The following is a 19,828-nucleotide window of genomic DNA, read 5'->3' on the forward strand; positions in this document are numbered from 1 at the left end:
TGTAAACTTGGTAGCTATGCATCAGCTAACAAACATGGGTGAGTAAGTGAATGAATGAATGAATGAATGAATGGGTTTTCTAGCTGCCAGCAGGTGGATCCCCCATCAAGAAGAGGGAGGCCTGCAAGGGTTAACCAGGAGCCCGCTTGTGGTCTGAGGTAAGCAGGGAGCGTATTTGTTCAGGTAAATAAGGAAGGATTACTTATAATGGGAAATCAGGCCTAGCCAACTCTTCATCTCACGGCTGCTTGACTTCCTCCCAGCACATTCCTGCACTGTGGTCGTGTCCACACCGCCCTGCAGACCTGGCCCCCTGAGCCCACCACAGCCTCCATGTAAGCCCCTCGGGCTAGGTCTTGCCACCGTGCCAACAGGTGGTCCTGGGCTGGGGGCAGAGGACTCCCTACGGGGCACAGGGCCCCAAGATCTCAGAGGGAGCCAGGCCCCCAGCGGCACACCCAATTACCCACCTCTGCCCCCAGCCCCTCTGGTCTTTGGCCCCACTGGTTCCCCCAGATGCCTGGCTGAGACCCAGCAGTGGCCCGCACTACCGACACCTTCTCCTGGCCCCCCGAGGTGGGTGCTGCCGCGGACGACTCCCTGGGCACGAAGCAGCTAACAGGTGAGTCTGATGGGAACCCAGAGCGCCTGGGTTTGGGGGCTTGTCCCTCCCATCTGTGGGGAGGTGGGTGACAGGGGGCAGGACTTGGCATGGACTGCGAGCTCAGAAGTGATCCCTGGGTATTGTTGGTCCTGTAATCCAGGTCCTTCACCCTCAGAAGCCCCAGCCCCTGCACAGGCGGCCCATCTGCCTCCCTGGGTGGACCCATGAGCCCGTGGGAGCCCCCAAGGCCATACCTTGAGCCTAGTCTGAACAGCTGGAAGGGAGGCTGCTCTCCAGGGGCAGAGCCTCGGCCCCCACGACATGGCCAGTTCTGCTTGGCTAGTAAAACACAGGCAACCTTTCTGCTCCGCCGGCCACTGCTGCTCTGCCAGGGGAAGGGTCTACCAGGGGCCTGGCCATAGTGGGCAGGGGCTTGCTGAAGCCCCTTGGCTCCGGGCTTTGCTCTAAGTTGGAGCAGGGGGGCCAGGCCCAGAGCCCAGGGGTTGGGGCAGGGCAATGATGGGCCTAGAACCCTGGTGGTCTGGGCTGCCAGGCAAAGCACCCAGGTTCAAGCACCCAGGGGAGCTAACGGCCTGGGACCCCCCAGTCTGGGAGCACTAGGAAAGAAATGGGATGCCCTTGAAGATGCTCCTTTGTCAGATTCACCAGATGTATCTTGTGGGGAGAGAGGGCGGCGCTGGTGGTGATGACAGGGTGGAAGGCTGAAGGGTCTGGATGTTTGGGGGCTCCCCTGAGGCTGGACAAGGGGTGTGTGTTGGTGGGGGTGTGCGCTAACACGTGCACAGGCACCTATCTGGGGGTGTGTGTTGGGGAGTGGGCAGGGCCACCGAGCAAGCCCTGGATCCCCTCACCCATCTAGCGGCCCATACCCAGGCCACAGGTCCCAAGGGGCCTGTCCCCTGTATGACAGCAATGGCCTTTCTCCTTTTCCTTGGCCAAGGCTGGGACCAGGCCTCATTACCTGTCCCCACCTCCCCAATAAACAGCTTCACAGCAACCCCCAATAAAGCCGCATCTCCCCAGTACCAGCTGCTCTGCTGAGTAACAAAGCAAACAGGCATCAGGCTGCCCCTGGCCTCAGCTGGTGGATGGGATGGGCAGGAGATGGCCCAGCCCAGCTGGGGGTGGGGCCGCAGCCAAGGACTCCTGGCACAGGGTCTCATCACCCCCGACTCATAGATATGTGGGGAGAAAGACAGCCTCAGTGCCCCCCTGAAGTGGTTGAAGTGTGGAGGAGATGCTCAGGGACAGGGGGGCGGGGTGGGGGAGGGACGTAGAAGCCACCCTCTCCTTTGAAAAATGACAGTCATTTCCTCTGCTCCAGGCATCATGGGGGTACCCAGAGGTGAGAACTCAGTCCCTGCTAGATTTGTGTACTGTGACTTACCTGTTAGAAAATACTGATTGTAATGATAAGGTGTGATAAGATATAATTATATAAATATATGTAATTATATAAAATATACAGTGTGATGCCATTTGATTGTCACAAAGCCTCTCTGAATGAGATGGAGCTCCTCTGTCCATCAAGCCTGCGGGGATAGGGTAGGTACTCAGTAGGTGCTCAACTGATGATCCGAAATTTCGATGCTGGCAATAAGTAGAAAAAAACCAGGAAGGGATGCCTGGGTGGCTCAGTTGGTTAAGCATCTGCCTTCAGCTCAAGTCATGATCCTGATGTCCTTCAATAAAGCCCAGCATCAGACTCCCTGCTCAGTGGGGAGTCTGCTTCTCCCTCTGCTCCTCCCCCTGCTCGTGTTCTCTCTCTCTCAAATAAATAAAATCTTAAAAAAAAAAAAAAAAAGGAAAGAAGAACAAAATAGGAGAAGCCACTTTTTACCGCTGAGGTCATTGCCGATGTAAAGTTATAGCCCTGAAAGAGTTCGATCCACATTTTGTGCTTAAATGACGTGGTGCAGCTTGAGTGTAACCTGGGGATATCATTTCAGACGGATCTAGGGAAAAAGACACTCTGGGTCGAGGGGGCAAGAAGGGATGGGTTTGAGGCCCACCACGGATGACCTTGGGCCAGTCATTTCTCCTCCCCGTACTTGTAGCTGGTTGTCTGTGTAATGAGAAGTTTAGACAAGGGTTTTGCAGGCTGTGTAGGAGTTGGTGGAGGCAGGACAGCCTGCTGGATTTGCCAGCGCACGAAGACGGGTGTTTTCCCAGCCTTGTCCCCTAGACTGTCTCCTGGCTCTGGCTCCTCCTAGAGGCCAGGGAAGGATGAATGAGGCCCATAGCTGCCCTGGACTGGGCTAGAGAGCAGGATGACCTCAGTAAGGCCCAGAGGGCCCCCCTTTCTGGCCAACCTCCACTCCTCCCCAGACTCCACTTGCCATCACCTTCTTCCTTTGTTCCCCTCATTCCTCACCCCACTACATTTCCCTCCCCTTTTCCCGCCCCATCCCCTCACCTGCTTTCAGGTGCCACCTTCCTGAATGTTCAGCCCATCTCAATTCATAAGGAATTTTCATCACTTTGCCCTTAATCTTCATAACCTCTTAAAGCAAACTCTTGACAGCCCATTTAATAGGCAGGATCACTGAGTCTCCAAGGAAGCCAAGTCACTTACACCAGTCCCTGAACTAGAGAGCAAGGAGACGGGGCTCAAAACTGATCTGGGACCCTCACCCTGCCCCCACTGTCCCCATCCCGTTCTTCGCCTCACCCTGTACCCCCAGCCAAGTGAGCAGCCTGTCAGGTAGAACAACTCTTCCCAAAGCAAACTTTGCACAAGCCGAGTTGCCCTGGGCTCTTCCTGACATTTAATGCTGGGCTCCTTCCCTTGCCTCGTTTGCATGCTCCCTGCTCAGGAGGTGCCCCCTGCCAGATTCTCCTCTCCCACCTTTCAGCAACTGGGTGGAGCCTCCAGACGGGGCTGGGGCGGGGGGGGGGGGGGGGGGGGGTGTGTGTGTGTGTGGGGCGGGGGGGGGGGTGAGTCTCCTTGTCCCTCCTGACCTCTCCTCCCCTGCCAGGGACCTGAGCGTGACTGCTGGGAACCAGACAGACCAGAGCCTACCCAGGACCTTAGCGAGGGACTGTGAGGTCTCTCTGCCGGCACCAGAACTGGGGAGCCCTGCCTTCTCCCTCCAGCTCTGGAGTTCAGGCGAGGGGACTGGAGGTGACTGCTCATTTAGGGTCTCAGCACCTGGGACTAGTGACATGGGTGGGGCCCTGGGTCTCTCTGCTCTTGGGCAGCAAGATCTTCCCACCTTGGACTCCCACATCCCCTTCTCAGGCTCTAGGACAGGAGGGCAATGTGTCCCTGCTGACACCCACAGATGGTGGTGGGCCCCAATAACCCCCTAATTCCCCACCCATTTAAACCCCCTTCTTATTTTTTAAGATTTTTATTTATTTACTTGAGAGAGAGAGAGCATGGGGAGGGTCAAAGGGAGAAGCAGACTCCCTGCTGAGCAGGGATCCTGATGCAGGACTCCACCCTGGGACTCCAGGATCATGACCCAAGCCAAAGGCAGACGCGTTAACTGAGCCACCCAGGCGCCCTTAAACCTCTTTTTGAAGCAATGTCTGTTCTTAACCTCTCAGGCAGCTCATTCTGGACTTGGATTGTTTTCTGCAATGTTGGTGTGCTTTCCCTTTGTCCTGAACCCCGCCTTCCAAGGCCCAAGGTGTGCTCCCTGGCCCTGTGATTAGGGCTGAAGGCACATTTTCTCCCTCAGCCCTGTCAAGACTTTATGGATTTCCCAATCCGAAAGCTGCCTTTCCAGCGCTGTGCCTGGCCTGGGGGCAGCTGCCGAGGCACATGAGATGAGAGAGGAGGGGAACAAATGTGTTCACACACCTCTGGGAGATTACAAAGTCTATCCTGCCAAACCCCAGAGACACAGTCGTCTTTGAGTCCCCGTGTCACCAAGGAGGCTGCGAGGATGAACCACAGCGCCATGGCAGAAGCCGGGTGCAACCCTGTGTTCTCACACCTCCGGGGACCCAGCTGGCTAGGGCTGCCCAGCCGAGGCAGGAGCGTGGGGACCCTGAGTGAGGGCAAAGGAGCTTGAAGGGGTGCTGGGACATGAACTTTATTTACACCAGGCATGTGCTCGATGAGGGGTTGAATGGAGAAGTGATTTGCAGTTTCTGTAAAGCCCTGAAAGTCAAGCAAGATTTGAACTTGACCTGGCTAGAAACTGGGGCTGTGGCCTGACCGACCACCCCAGCATCGGTGACTCCAAGCCCTGGACTTGTCTGGGCTCGGGTCTCGGGTGGCTGCGTGAAGTGGGCAGGGGATGCTACTAGGGTGAGACCCCACCTGGCCGGTGATCTGTGAGACAGCCTGATCGGAAGGTGGGGCCGAGTCTCTCAGAGGAGGGAGGGGTGGGGCACAGCCATACCCTTATTCTGCCCAAATGTCTGCCACGAATTGGGGTCCACCTGTTTCTCCACCATCTTACTTCCAAGCCAAGCTGAGGGGCGAGATCCAGGCATAGGATCATAGAATCGGGACAGTATCTGGGTTAGAAAAGCCCTGAACGATGACTCCCCTGCTTCGGAGAACAAGAGGGCCCCGGGCACTGCCCAGGGCCTCACACACAGCATGAACAGAGCCTGATGGGACCGCACCTCCAGATGCTGAGGCCACACCCCCTCCCCCTTACGAGCAAACTCAAATACAGGGGAGAGCTTGGGGCTGAGCTGGGTTCCTGCCCCTCCAGGCTGCAGCCCTCCATGCCACCCAGAGCTGCTTTCTAAGGGACTGCGTCAGCGGGTGGCCTCAGCAGAAGTGACAGGTGTGGGAGTTGGGGAGACCCTCGGGGCTGGGAGCTGCCAAGTCCCAGCACCAAGCGCAAAGAGAGAAGTGCTCAGTCACCACGGCGCCCATGTCTGTCAGGTGGGAGAGATAGTGACTGCCCCACAGTGTGGCTGTGAGAGCCCCACAACGCAGCTTACTTAGAAAGGGTCACAGAAAGGGTCTCAGAAAGGGTCACAAGTGATATCAGTGAGGCTGTGTGTCTGGATGCCAGTGGTCCCTGATTCCTAGAGCCTCACCCCCACCCCCAATTCTCCACACACACCTCCCGGGCCCACTGACTGTCTCCTCAGCCTTCCAGAGAGGAGGGCTCCTGGGAAAGTGAGGCCTGTGGCTTGCACGAGTCTGGGATCTGAGGAGGTGGGAGAAAGCCAGGAAGCCTAGAAGAAACCTGCCTCCCCTGCTCTCACGCCCAGCCCAAGATAGGCAAGTTCTTCCCACGGCCGCCCCCAGGGACCCACCTCCCTTCTTCCTACCATTGGAGACCCCAGGGGCAGCAGGTGCGGTGGGGGGAGGGGCACAATGGTGTGCTGGAGGAAAGCTGGGGCTGCCTGAGGGTGGCAAGCCTGGGACACCTTCCTGGGTAGGAAGGAAGCCTGTCCCGTGCAGAGAGGGAGGACTCCGAACAGTGGGGTGGTCAGTAAGGAGGAGGTTGGGTTCTTTTCTTGGGCCCAACTTGTTTGAAGAGCAATTTTAAAGGGCAAGGGAGATGGGGTTCTGTGGAGGGAGGAGTGTGAGGGATAGGAGGAGGAGCAGAAGAGTGAGAAGGTAGAGGGGAGAGGCTGGGTCCAGACTCAGGGAAGGTTCAGAGAATCCAATCACGTTGCTCAGGCCGGTTGTGGGCACTGGCTGCGGACTCCCTGTGCCCTGGGCAGTCCCGGCTTCTCTCCAAGGTGCTGACCAGCCAACTGGGGGGCTGGTCTGCGTGCCCCGGCCCACTCCGCACAGCTTCTGGCCAGGCCCTAGTCACACCCCCCAGAGTCCCCTGGCTCTCCCGTTAAAGGAGGCCCTTGCCTGGAAGGAGAGAGGGACTGACGGCCAGGACAGTGGGCCGCAGTGGGGAAGCCTGAGTGGGTCTGCCCTCCCTGTGGAGAAAGGCCACCTCAGCTCAGTGGCAGGCACTGGTCACCCCCCTGCCCCTCCCACTCTCCTTGATGCTCCCTCACTGGGGTCTGCAGCCAGGGTCCTGGGATCTGGGTAGCCAGAAGTCGGGTCTCAGGATTGAGGTAGGGGTTCAAGAACATTTGTCCTACCCACAGTTCCTAGCCGGGGTGAGATCTGGGAGCCTGGATGGAGCAGGGTGTGGGAGACGGGCTCGGGCAGAGGAGACGCAGACCACAGACCAGGCAGTGGCAGGAGACAGCTGCTACAAATCTCTCACTCTGGGTCCCTCTGACCTCTCTCCTTGATCTGTCTTCCTGAGGGAGTGGGAGGTGCTGAGAGAAGGGGCTAATCCCTCTGGCCACTGCCCCCTGAATCTGGGCCTCAGCCTCCACCAGCTGTTACCAAACTTTCTTTGTCTGGAGTCTGTGCCAGAGCCTCTGGGGCAGAAAGGAGCCAGGACATGCTGAGCCTTAATCCAGACATGTGGTTTAATCCAGAAAAGATCAGCTCGAGGTTTGGGAGCTGAAGGCATCACTCAGGAGACGGACATTACCTCGGGCCTGGCAGAGGCTGGTAGAAGGGCCGGGCCTGCCGTCCTAAGGATGTGGATCAAACACAGGGTTTGTCCCAGGACCCTAGTGCTATGGAGGATGAGGGTCAGCAGGCCTGAGGGTCAGCAGGCCCCCAGTTTGGTCCTAGCTCTGCTGTGATGGTGGGCACGTCCTTGCCACTCTCTGAGTGTCATTTTTCCCAATGCACATGTGTGCATGTCTTCTTGGGCGAATAATCACCTGAGAACATAATCATGGCTGAATTGCATGACGCAGCTGGGGAGAGCTGGGAAGTCAGAGGAGGAACCTGTTGCGGCGGGCTTCCTGGGGGAGGAGGGCTTTGCGCTGAGTTGTGATGAGAGGCAAGGGGCATTTTGGGCAGGGGGATGGCAGCACAAGCGAAAATAGCCATGTTGTGCCCACAGTACAGGGAAAAAGGACCAGGGGAGAAATGTCATTGTCATTAGAACCTGGATATGGTCACCTCGTTGATCAATCCCTGGTTCTGGTCCAGACCCTGCCTCTTACCAGCAAAAGAATCCCTTCCCCATATGTGATCTACAAAATGATCACATAATGTATGGTCCCTTCCAACTCTGATAATCTGGGCTGGGGAGGAGGTTGGCTCAGAGGTGGGTACCTGTCACTAGAATGGTGCAAGGCTGGCCACGGGGAGCCATGGAAGTTTCTTGAGCACAGGGGTGCCAATGAGAAATGTTGAAGGAAAATGAGCTTGACAGTGGGGTGGATTGAGCCAAGGGGAGGTAGGAATGGAAGATCAAGTGACCCAATCAGAAAGAGGGCAGGACTCTGGGAAAATGGACCAGCCAGACCAGAAGCCTCAGAGGGAATGTGGCACAATGAGCAGAGCCTGCATGGGGCCATCTGGGGACTTCAAGCAAGCTGCCTAAGATCTCTGAGCCTCACTGTCCTCATCTATAACCTGGGGCTCTCGAGCCCTTGTCCCTCAGGGCTATGGGCAGTTAAGGGGATAATGGGCATGAGTACTCGGGGCATAGGCGGTGCCCTCCTGAGTCTGGCCCCGGAGCCTGGAGGAGAGAGTGTGGTAGGCTGGGCACCCAAGCCCCCAGCTCCCTGACCAAAAAACCAAGGTCCCCCCAGATCTGGGCTGCTGGGGTCAGAGCTTTTCCCACCCCCTCCCCAGTTGTGGACAGTCAGATCTTTCCTCCCACCACATGGTTAATTTTCAACTTATTTTTCACCAGGGAGGTGTTGGGAGCTGGGACCAAGCCTTGGTTGGGAGCAGGTTCCTTGGCATTTAGGTGAAAGGTGAGGGGGGAGCTGGAATGTGGGGTGGGGAGGAAGTGGGAATTCTCTGCCATGAAGGAGCCCTGGGCCGGGAGTCCCGAGACCTGGATGCAAATCCCTTAGGTCTGTGCACCTTCACTTCCCTATCCACAGACTAGGAATGAGAATAGGGCCCAGGCTGCCTCTCTCCAGGGAGGGATGGATACAAGGGCGCTCACTCAACATGTCAGGGTCATGTCATCATGTCCTTACTGAGTGAATGCTGCCACCCGCCCTGCCCATTCATCCTCACCGACCCCTCAGGCCATGGTGCCCCGAAACCCAGCTGCTGCCTCCCATCCTACCTGTGGCTGCGGCCAAGCAAACAGGAGGGCCATGAGAGAAGCGTGTTCTCCTGCTTCTTGGAAAAGCTCCCGTCTTCCTGGCATATGGCCCAGGGTGCTGGCAGAGACTGTCCTAACGTGGCAGGCATGGGAGCTCTGGGGACGTGGATGGGGCGGGAGGCAGGTAGGGGTGATGAGGGAGGGGTGGGGGGCTGAGAGGGGCTCTCCAGGGGTGGGGCCTCCTAGGGGGTAGGGCGTGGGCGCAGTCAGGGTTGGGGACCCAGGAGCAGAGCGGGCTGTGGGTGCTGCCTAGATAAATAATGTTGGGCCCACAGCACACATGTGTGTTTGCACAGAAGGCCTTGAAATGATTCCAGGCCTGCCCTCTGTCCCCCGTAACCCCAGTCCCCCTCCTTCCCTGCTCACCCCACCCCACCCTGACCTTTCCTTCCTTGTCACTTAAAGGAGCCCTTGAAAGGAAGAGTCAAAATCAAAGGAAACACCCTTCTCTCTTGCTGGCATTCTCTCTGCCACAGGAAACTACACGGCTGCCATGTACAGTTGGGGAGGTTGGGCACTGCACAAGGGAGGGGAGAAGAGGGAGTTGAAATCCCACTTGGGCTCCAGTCACCCAACTACTATCCAGAGAGAAAGGTCACCCTGTGCTGAGATATTTGAAGGTGTGGAATGGGCTAACAGCAGCCCTAGAGATGCCAGAAGTGTCTTCCCAACTGGGCTCTTTAGGGCAAATGAACACTAAGGCTAAGCAGGTCAATCCCACAGCATGACTCACGATGGGCAGGGAGACTTCCTCCCAGTCCCAGCGTGGCACAAGCAATGCCCCCAGGAGAGCTTACCAGTCCTTTGATTAAAGCCTCTCCCTCTTACTGGCCAGAGGCCTTTAAAGCAGCAATTCTCAAATGTGAACAAATATAGAATCACCCCCCAAGGCCTGTTGAAATGCACTGCTGGGCTTCCCCCAGCTTCTGATTCAGTAGCTCTGGGGCAAGCCTGAGAATCTGCATTTTTGCCAAGTTCCCAGGGGGTGCTGTCGCTGCTGGCCCAGGCACCCCGCTGTGAGAAACACTGCTTTCCGAACACGAACACACGTTAATTTGGCCTTAATGTGTTTTTCTGTTCCTTTTGTCCGTGCTGATTTTACTGAGGGCACATATATGTTGATAATCTTCCACAAGAACTTATTCTTGAGTCCCGGGCGCACAGATCACAGGAACAGCCCAGAAACCTGGCTGTCTTGGTGTATGTACATCTGACTTCCCCAAGCTGCCAGCTCCAATATGGGGTTCAGAGACAAAGGGCCTAGAGGCAAAGCGGACTGCATGACTGATGGGAAAAGAGGCCTCTAGCTGTGTGTTGAGACCAGGGGTACACCCCTGGGGGGCCTTGGGGCAGTAGAAGGAAGCAATGTGTGAGTCGCTGGGGGCCTTCCTCACTGGGGAACCAGACCATGAGTCTTCTCACCAGCCCCTGATCTCGTCCATCCTCCCCACCCCCACTGCTCTGTTCCCACACCAGCAAACCCCCTCCCCACCACCCCTACCTCTGTTCTGGGCAAGAGCAAACAAGAGAGCCCTGGGAGCTAGGAGGGGCTGGGGCAGCATCTCTGGGGAGGGTGAAGTGGGATGGGGACCAGAAACCCAGTCCTGAGTGGGTGTGGGGGTGTTTGGTCCCAACCTCAGTGGTGTTCAGCTGGAAATTTATCCACACCCCCCAGATGGCCCTGTGGGAGGGGAAGGGGGGGGTTCTTCCTCCCTGACTTGTGAGGGGATTCTACCCCATCACACCCCTCACTTGCTCCTTTCTTCCTTCCTTCACCTAGAGGTGAAGGTGATGGTGACTTTCTCCCTTCCCCACCCTCTTTAAGGGAAGGATAAAAGAAAACAAGCTCTGCTATAGCAGGAAAGATTGAGTTTAGATATTAGAAGGAACTTTCTCTCCAAGGCAGTGGACTGGGCTCTGGGCATGGGCTGGTCCAGGGACAGAGGCCCAGACATTAAAGACTCCTTGTCCAGGCCTCAGTTTGCTCACCTATCAAATGGGGCCAATCATGCCTTCAATGGTGAGGCTTCAGTGAGGTCAAGAACCTCAGAAGGTTGTCTTAAGAGTGCCACGTGGGTAAAGATCTGCTGCTTTCAGAGTCCAGAGTGCTAGCCACCCTGGCTTCCTTGGGGAGTGAGGGAGCTGTGCGTTTATACCTCACTGTCTTTCTCAGCCAGAAGCCTATCTGCCCAGCCCGGTCCTAACTGCCCAGTGACCCGGAAGCCCCAGCTCTCTCCCAGGCCCAGCCACTGCCCACTGAGCCCCTCATCCCCGTAACCAGCTTAGTGGCCCCCAGGGGGGATGGGGAAGCAGCCAGAACCTGATTCCCCATCCTCTCTTCTTTCCGCAGACACAGCCACCGGCCCAAGCGACAGCGGCATGGGCAGCGCCAGTCCCGGCCTGAGCAGCGTGTCCCCCAGCCGCCTCCTGCTGCCCCCCGACACTGTGCTGCGGACAGGCCTGGAAAAGGCGGCCGTAGAGGTGGCAGGGCCCGAGAGACGGGACTGGAGCCCCAGCCCGCCGGCCACGCCTGAGCAGGGCCTGTCCGCTTTCTACCTCTCCTACTTCGACATGCTGTACTCTGAGGACAGCGGCTGGGCTGCCAAGGGTCCCGGGGCCAGCGCGCGGGAGGAGCCGTCCGAGGAGCCCGAGCAGTGCCCAGTCATCGACAGCCAAGCTGCCGGGGGGAGCCTGGACTTGGCACCGGGGGGGCTGACGCTGGAGGAGCACTCCCTGGAGCAGGTGCAGTCCATGGTGGTGGGTGAGGTGCTCAAGGACATCGAGACTGCCTGCAAGCTGCTCAACATTGCTGCCGGTGAGGCCTCCCGCGGGGCCGCCTCTGGGAGGCTGGGCACAAGCTGGGCGGAGGTCACGAGGGTGGGGGGGTTGGCAAGGGTACTGTCTGTGGCGCTCTGGCCACCACCACCTCCCCGCGCCCAGCCTCAGCAGACCCAGTGGTGCTGATGATTCTGTACCTACGGGTGGCCCATAGCCTATAGCGGCTGGGTGCCTGGGGGAGGTTCTGACCCTCTCTGTGCCCTGACTACCGGGGGCAGTGAACCTGAGCTCTACACCATCCGGCCCACCACCTCCTCCTGGACTCCTCTCCACGTTCTCCTCATTTACTCGGCTCCAGCCACACCAGCTCTTCACTGCTCCCACGACACTCATACCTCAGGACCTTTGCATCTTCTGGTCTCTCAATCTAAAACACTCTTCCCCCAAATACTTACTTGGCTCACCCCTTGCCTCCTTCAGATCTAGACTCAATGGCACTGTTTTGAGGAGGCTTTTCCTGACACATCTATTGAATTTACTGTCCATACACCACCTGATTCCTCCTCCCTGCTTTCTCTCTCCTGTTGCATGTACTGATACCCTGCGTATTTTATTGATTGACCGTATTTGCTGTCTGTCTCCCCCACTGGAATGTACACACCCTAAGGGCAGGGATTTTCCTTTGTTGTGTTCATGGCTACATCCCCAGGTCCTAGGATGGCACCTTGCACATAGTAGATGCTCGATAAACAGTAGTTTCTTAACATGCCAGGCCCTGTTCTAGCACGGTGGGGAGGGGTGGATTAAGTGGTGAACACTGCACAAGGGCCCCCTTCTTCAGGAAGCTGACATTACAGGGAGGAAAACGGATCAGAGATACGGAGATAAGTGTGTCCCTGGTCCGGTCGTCATGAAGGCTCTGATGAGGAAGGGGCACTAGGAACACAGGCACCTGTGTACCTGTCGCAGGCTGGGAAGTGTGGTTATGGCACTGATGCTGTGGGCCTCCAGCCTCCTGTTCCTGCACCGTCCCTCCAGCTTTGGGCAGACCTGACCCATCTCCTTGGGTGCTAGGTCCCGGCCTTTGAGCATTGAGGTCTCAGCTGCTTTCAGGCATCCCTCAGGCCCAGCCCTTCCTCCTCAGAATCATTCTGGACTTGCGCGTCCCCCCAGACCATCCCAGCTGGTGTACCCCCGCCCCCACCCCAGGCAGCTCTTCCCCTACCCCTGTCGTCTTCTAGTTACCCAAAGTCCCTGCCGGTCCCCACGGCTGGACGTTTTCCCATGGTGCCTCCTCTCCCACACTGGGCTGAGGAGGGGCCTGCCCTCTGAACAATGGGGACAGAAACAAATTGCTTTGACCCTGGGAAGGAAAACGAGTTTATTAAGTGGGGGTAGCCCAGCCTGCAGGTCACCTAGCTGGGGCAACAGCTTAGACCAGAGTGTGCACTTGGAGGCCCCATTGGGACCAGGCCTAGCAGCCCAGCCTCCCCCCATGTGTCCTGCAGGGCTCAGCCCAGAGCAGCTCTCCAGGGGGATGTCCAGGACCTAACCAGTGATTCTCTTCCTGGCCCCTGAGGCCTATAACTATCCCCCGATGGCTTGATGCCCTGCCATTTATTCATTCAGTGTAGACGCACTGAGCAGCTACTATGTACCCGGCCCCTTGCTGGGTGTTGGACAAGGGGCTAGTACTCTCTGTGCCTCAGTTTCCTCATCTGTAAAAGGCAGCACAGTTTGGGGTTGTAGGACTACTCTCTAGCTGTTTGTTTGTTTGTTTTTCTGGTTCCTTGAAGGATTTGGGGAAGGCAAGAGGCAGCTGGGAGACAAACTCAGGTGTCTGGTTTAGTGTCACTAATGTCACTCTCCCCTCCAGGACTGGGGCTTCCTGGAAGGCCCCTTGGAGGGCCTGGACGGGTCGGGAAGACTTGAGGTCCTGGTGAGGTGGGGGGTGCAGAGGTCCCAGGCTACCCTGCCCAGAGCCAAGTTTGTTTTTAGGGCCCTGGCTGCTCCCTCCTGCTCCCCTCTCTTCTCAGGTGCCCCCTCCACAGGCCTGTCTTGTCTGACCTGTTCTCAACCCCGGAGCCTCTGGTCCTGGCCCCAAGCTGCTTCCAGTTCCCAGGGGCACCCCACGAGATGTAGGTGATGCCCTCCGCCTGCCCGTGGAACTGAGGGAGTGTCTCTTGCCCAGACCCCGTAGACTGGAGCCCTGGCAACGTGCAGAAGTGGCTCCTGTGGACGGAGCACCAGTACCGGCTGCCGCCCGTGGGCAAGGCCTTCCAGGAGCTGGGGGGCAAGGAGCTGTGTGCCATGTCGGAGGAGCAGTTCCGCCAGCGCTCTCCTCTGGGTGGCGACGTGCTCCACGCCCACCTGGACATCTGGAAATCAGGTGGGACATGGCCTGGGAAAGCAGTGCCTCCCAAGCTCCAGGTCCGGGACACGGAGTAGGGGGGACTGGGGGTGGGGGCGGTCGTTCCAGAACACTAGCCAGGCTTATTGGCTGCTGGGGCGGCAGCTGCTTGCTCCCAGTCTGGGCTCTGTTCTAAATCTCAGTCCCCCTGGCAACTGCCTCCAGGGATCCTGGACGAACTCTCCAGCCTCGACCCGCTCCCAGCCCCGCTCAAACCCACAGAACTTAGGGCAGGGCATGGGGTAAGTTAGAAGGCAGGTGTTTGATTCTGGGAATATGGATGGCATAGTTGATGGGGACCGTGGGTACTATGAGGCCCCTCTTTGTCCCCCCTTTTTTTTTTAAGTTCATTTGTTTATTTTGTGCTGTTTCTCATTAAACAAGTAGTGAGGTAATACATGTGCGTGATTTCTAAAAAGACCATAGTGAGGGGCACCTGGGTGGCTCAATCAGTTAAGCGTCTGCCTTTGGCTCAGGTCATCGTCCCAGGGTCCTGGGATTGAGCCCTGCATTGGGCTCCCTGCTCGGAAGGGAGCCTGCTTCTCCCTCTTGCTCTGTCTACCACTCCCCCAGCTCGTGCTCTCTCCCTCTCTCTTTGCCAAATAAATAAATAAATAACATCTTTAAAAAGACAATAGTGGGGGCACCTGGGTGGCTCAGTGGGTTAAAGCCTCTGCCTTCGGCTCAGCTCATGATTCCAGGGTCCTGGGATAGAGCTCCGCATCGGGTTTTCTGCTCAGCAGGGAGCCTGCTTCCTCCTCTCTCTCTCTCTGCCTGCCTCTCTGCCTACTTGTAATCTGTCTATCAAACAAATAAATTAAATTTTTAAAAAAAGACAATAGTGAAAAATAATACCATGAAAAGTAATTTTCCTGCTCACTCCCGACCCCCAGTCCCCCTCCCTAGAGGCAAACACAGTTACCTCTTTCCTGGGCACCTTGCTGGGGAGAGTCTATGCACACAGCGAGCTAAACACACACGTGAGGTTTTCCCCCCTTTGTAACATAAATAGCTCCAAAGAATCCCACTGTTCTGCGCTCCGTGTATCTTGGATCTTGTTCCCGCATCAGCATCTCTACATCCGCCCTATTTCTAATGGCTGGGTGCCATCCCCTTAATGTTTAAATCGTCTCTCATCCCACCGGATGTCCTGGACAGAGCTATGAGCTTTGGAAGAGGCAGTGCTTGCTGAGAGTCAAGGCCCCCGCCCTTGGGCATGGGACCCACCCATATGACCAGTGGAGACCAGTGTCCCACCCCAGCCCAGGGGCAGGCAAGTGTAGGAGCAGTCCTAGCCAAGCAAGAGCCAGGTGGTGATGGGGGCAGGAGCCCACTGCCTCCACGCCCCGTTTGCTTGGCCACAGGGGGTGGTTGCTATGGCCCCACAGTCCCACCCAAGCCCCCTCCTTCACCCTTGGAGCTGGCCCTGGGTCTCCAGCCTTCTCTCCCTACCCTGCAGCGGCCTGGATGAAAGAGAGAACTTCTCCCGGGACCATCCACTACTGTGGTGAGCCAGGGCCCGCAGGGTAGGGGGGGAGGGGGCCCGGGGTCTGGGGGCGGGACTTGAGGAATGGCTGGCCCTGAAGCAGGCGGCCTCTGCCGCTCACCGTCACCCTACCCGGCTGCCCAGCCTCCGCCAGCGAGGACAGCTGGACCGACAGTGAGGTGGACTCCTCCTGCTCCGGGCAGCCCATCCACCTGTGGCAGTTCCTGAAGGAGCTGCTGCTCAAGCCTCACAGCTACGGCCGTTTCATCCGGTGGCTCAACAAGGAGAAGGGTGAGCCGGGCCCTGGGCGGGGACCGGGGGGGCGGGGGCGGCCGCGGGCGTGGGCGCTGCTGGCCTCCTGGCGCCAGACACAGGGGAAGGCTGGGGATTGGGCCGAGAGAGGCCGTATGGCCCACACCGTGGCCCTGAACTCCAGACACTGGGCAATCCGGGCCTGGCACGGGGGGCTGTGTGCCTTCGCGTCCGAAGCAGTCTCCTGGCCGCGCCCTGTCTTGTTTAGGACACCGGCTCCTCACGGTGCCTGGGACATACTAAGGCTGGGACTTAGACACAGTCTTTGCCTGCAACACATTGTTAGCTTCACCGGGGAGATCGCTGGGGTCCAGCGAGAAACCCCATGCGAGCCGCATAGGCCGTATTAGACTTCCCCATAATCCCATCATAAACCTTTTTTAATAGGTGAATTTAATTTTAATACTACTTTTCTTTAATCTGCTATTATAAATTATTAAAATTTCAACATATAATCAATATAAAATTATTAATGGATATTCTAAGTCTTCAAACTCTCGTGTGTATTTTATCCTTATAGCCTATCTCAATCAGATTTGCCAGATTTCAAGTGCTCAAGGCCACATATTACCTCATTGGACAGGACTAGATGTGTGTGTGTGTGTGAGAGAGAGTGTTGGAAAACACTCAGAGTCAAGAAATCTGGGTTTTAGTCCCCATCCTGTCATCTGTAGCTAGGGGTACTGGGACCTCAGTCTTCTTATCTGGAAAATGGACTGGGTCCATTCATCCAACAACCACTCATTGAATACTTCCTCTGTGCACACTTGCCTGGGCAACATTAATGGAGAATTAGTGTCCTCATGGTCTAGGGAGAATTTGGCTGCACCCCATCCTTGAGAGACCTGCAGTGTTGTGGGAAAGCTGGCCGTGAAAAGAGCTGGCCTACAGAGCATGGCAGGGCTGTGACAGGGTGGTGGGGGCAGCTGTGCCTTGGTCCAGGAGGACTTCATGGGGCCAGTGACTTGGGCTGAGTGGGAAGGATGAACGGGGCTAGAGGTGGGTAGAGAGAAGTTCCTGCATATTTGAAATGTATATTTGAAATATATTGTATTTTTGGAAATATATTGTATATTTGAAGTGTATATTTGAAACTTAATGTGAGCCGGTCTTCAGGGATAGACCATGATAGACTTCCAGGGGAAGGAGATCAAGGGAGGGTGGGGTGATCTGGGAAGGCTTCCTGGAGGGGGTATGCTGACCTGCGTTTTTCCAAGGAGACCTGGGGTGTAAACCATGTAATAGTTCCTCTCAAGGGGCAGCTCCTTCACGCTCCACTGTAAGCTCTTTCTGTCACCACTCAAAAATGGTAGTCACTACAGCCCCCTCCACCAACTGGAGAAAGGGGACAGCTTCTTCTTCTTCTTTTTTTTTTTTTTAAAGATTTTATTTATTTATCTGACAGAGATCACAAGTAGGCAGAGAAGCAGGCAGAAAGAGAGGAGGAAGAAGGCTCCCTGCTAAGCAGAGATCCCGATGTGGGGCTCAATCCCAGGACCTTGGGATCATGACCTAAGCCTAAGGCAGAGGCTTTAACCCACTGAGTCATCCAGGTCCCCTAAGGGGACAGCTTCTAATGGTAGAATATGGCAGAGCCAGGCCTCAAACCCAGGTCAGCCCAGCTCCAAATCCTCTGAATGGATCCTACCAGAAAGGGCAGTGCTAGCTTAAATGTCTGAGACTGTCAAAGAGGTCTTTCAGGCTTGGGAACTGCTGGAGAAGGCGGCCAGCGCGGGCGCAGTGGTGGGGGTGTGGATGACCTTGACAGATGAGGCGTGGGCACAACGCAGAGCCCCGCAGGGCTTTTGGATCAGGTGTACCAACCCCACAGCAGGAGCAGAGGCTGGCAGGGGCCAGGCCCTCAGGGCCCTGATAACCCAACAACGGACGCAGGCTCACACTGCACTCAGGAGGTGGGAGACTCCAGGTAGCATTTCTCAAATTATTGGTCCCCATGACTCACTCTGCACAGATGTCTTTGACCCTTACCGCAACCTTGGGAAGAGGTCTTATGCTCCCACCACCCCCGTCCCCCCAGTCTAGCCCTTACTCCCAGTCAACGCTGGCCCCCTTGGCTTTCTGAGTCTGACCTGTTGGTTTCGGTCTTTTGCCCTCCTGCCATGCCCCCCCCCCCCATCAGGCATCTTCAAAATCGAGGACTCCGCCCAGGTGGCCCGGCTGTGGGGCATCCGCAAGAATCGGCCTGCCATGAACTACGACAAGCTGAGCCGTTCCATCCGCCAGTATTACAAGAAAGGCATCATCCGGAAGCCGGACATCTCCCAGCGCCTCGTCTACCAGTTTGTGCACCCCATCTGAGGGCTGCGGGCCAGGCCAGGCCTTAGGCAGGCCAGGCCTTAGGCCTGAAACTCGCCCTCACTAGCCCTCCCTCCTGCCCGCCCCTGCCTCTGCCGGAGCTGCAGGAGAGGGCAGTCTACTGGCATTGGAGTCCAAGGTCAGGGAGGCGGCAGCCCAGAGCTCCCAGGGGTCTAAGGGAGCTCTCTGGGGCCCAAGGGACCCCAGGGTGGCAGTGCTTCCTCCTCGGGTCTCACTGCTCACATGCTCGGTCCTCTGGAGGATGGAAGAAGGATCCAGGCCATCCTCAGTATTCATGGCTCCCCGGGGAAGGCTCTGACCCTCAGATTTCCAGAGCGGAGCCAGCCAAATGGCTAATGACTTAGCCAAAGCCACTCATAGTCCAGTGCTCCCTGCCACCCATTCTGCACCATGCTTGGCGTGGTGTGGGACACGTCTGCCCCCTGCATTGGGAAGCCAGGGGTGCTCCTGGGAATGGGTAATAAAGATACTAGAGAAACAACACGGCAGTGTCTGTGCAGCAAGTGAATGACACAGCCCCGAGGCCACCAATTCTCAGAGTCACTGTGGTCACAGTGCCCTTGGGGTGGTCAAAGGAGGCTTCCTGGGGGAGGGGGCATTGAGCTGAGCCTACAAGGAAAGGGATTGTTGATTGGTAGAAGCTGTGGGAGAGAGGCACAAGGAGGCCAAGGAGGGCCTGGAATGGCCCTCATCTCCTCCCCTCCCAGGTGGGGGCCTAAAGGAGGGAGCAGGACTGGAGCTGGAGGGGACTTGCAAGGGGACCCTGAGCCTCTGCTTCTGTTTGGCCAACCCCGGGGGCTCTGAGACAGGACAGCAGGGGTGCAGGGAAGGTGGGCTCTTCAGCCCCTGCTGTGGGACCCTGGCTCTGCAGCAACAAACGGGGTGGAAGAGAGGTTGGCTTGTTTGCAGCGTCCCTCTCTTGGCAGGAGTCACGGACCTCTGCGATGCTCCCTGTGAAGCACCCCACACTGATGGGGAGCAGTGGGGATCAGGAGTCCTGCGCGCTGGGGTAGATGGGGACCTCCCACCCACTCTCCGGAAGGCAGCACGTCTCAGCCTCCTCACATTTGTTCAGCCAGCTCCCGTGTCCTGAGTACCGAATACATACTTGGTGCTTGCACTGGTTTTCTATCATTAACCTTCCCAACAAAACTGGGGGCTACCCTGCTGTTCTGCAGACGATGAAACAGGCTCAGAGCCGTGAAGTGACTTACTCAGAGTTACACAGTCGATCGGCGACAGAACCAAACACTGAACCCACAGGACAGTGCTCTCTCTGCCCCTCCATGCCTCTTGCTCTGTGACTGGTCAGCACTTTTTGCTCCCATAACCCTCCACTTCTGATGCCAGGCTCCCAAGAGACGGGACTGGGAGCCAGCCAGTGCTGCCCAGGCCACTGAGGGTTAAATGCTGCCCCATATTGCTGCCTTCTGCCCCCAGCAATTTTATTGTCTCCAGAAGAAAGTTTACTCCTGGCAGTGAGCAAACAACAGCTTGGCATCTGTCACTTGGGACTGGGACAGGACTAGGGGGCCCTGCCCCAGGCCTGTGCCTCTCTGGGCCCCCGGCTGTCTGCCTCCTCCCAGGGAGGGGGCCCACTGGGACCCTGGCCAGCACTCAGCTCAGCTCTGCTGAACTGGTTTTGTCTCCAGCCTTCCTGCCCTGCCCCCAAGCAGAGTCCCTGGAGCCACCTGCTGGCATGCCCCAGCTGGACCTGGGCCTGGAGCAGCCTGGGGTCTCAGGCTGGGGCTGGGAGGGAGGAGAGGAAAGGGGACTCATGGCTAGGAGTAGGGAGCTGGAGC

At 57.2% G+C, this 19,828-nt stretch overlaps 1 protein-coding gene across 1 annotated transcript; it reads left to right on the forward strand.

The window, feature by feature from the left end:
• Positions 1–240: 240 nt before the first annotated feature.
• SPDEF (SAM pointed domain containing ETS transcription factor) lies at positions 241–18,486 on the forward strand. Its single transcript, XM_044237971.1, has 6 exons — positions 241–622; positions 11,054–11,518; positions 13,673–13,870; positions 15,351–15,398; positions 15,522–15,668; positions 17,830–18,486. The coding sequence occupies exons 2-6, from the start codon at positions 11,083–11,085 to the stop codon at positions 18,006–18,008; spliced, it is 1,008 nt and encodes a 335-aa protein (XP_044093906.1). The 5' UTR covers positions 241–622; positions 11,054–11,082; the 3' UTR covers positions 18,009–18,486.
• The last annotated feature ends 1,342 nt before the right edge of the window (positions 18,487–19,828 follow it).

Source organism: Neovison vison, chromosome 1, assembly GCF_020171115.1.
Source record: "Neovison vison isolate M4711 chromosome 1, ASM_NN_V1, whole genome shotgun sequence".
In the NCBI taxonomy this organism is placed as follows: Eukaryota; Metazoa; Chordata; class Mammalia; order Carnivora; family Mustelidae; genus Neogale; species Neogale vison.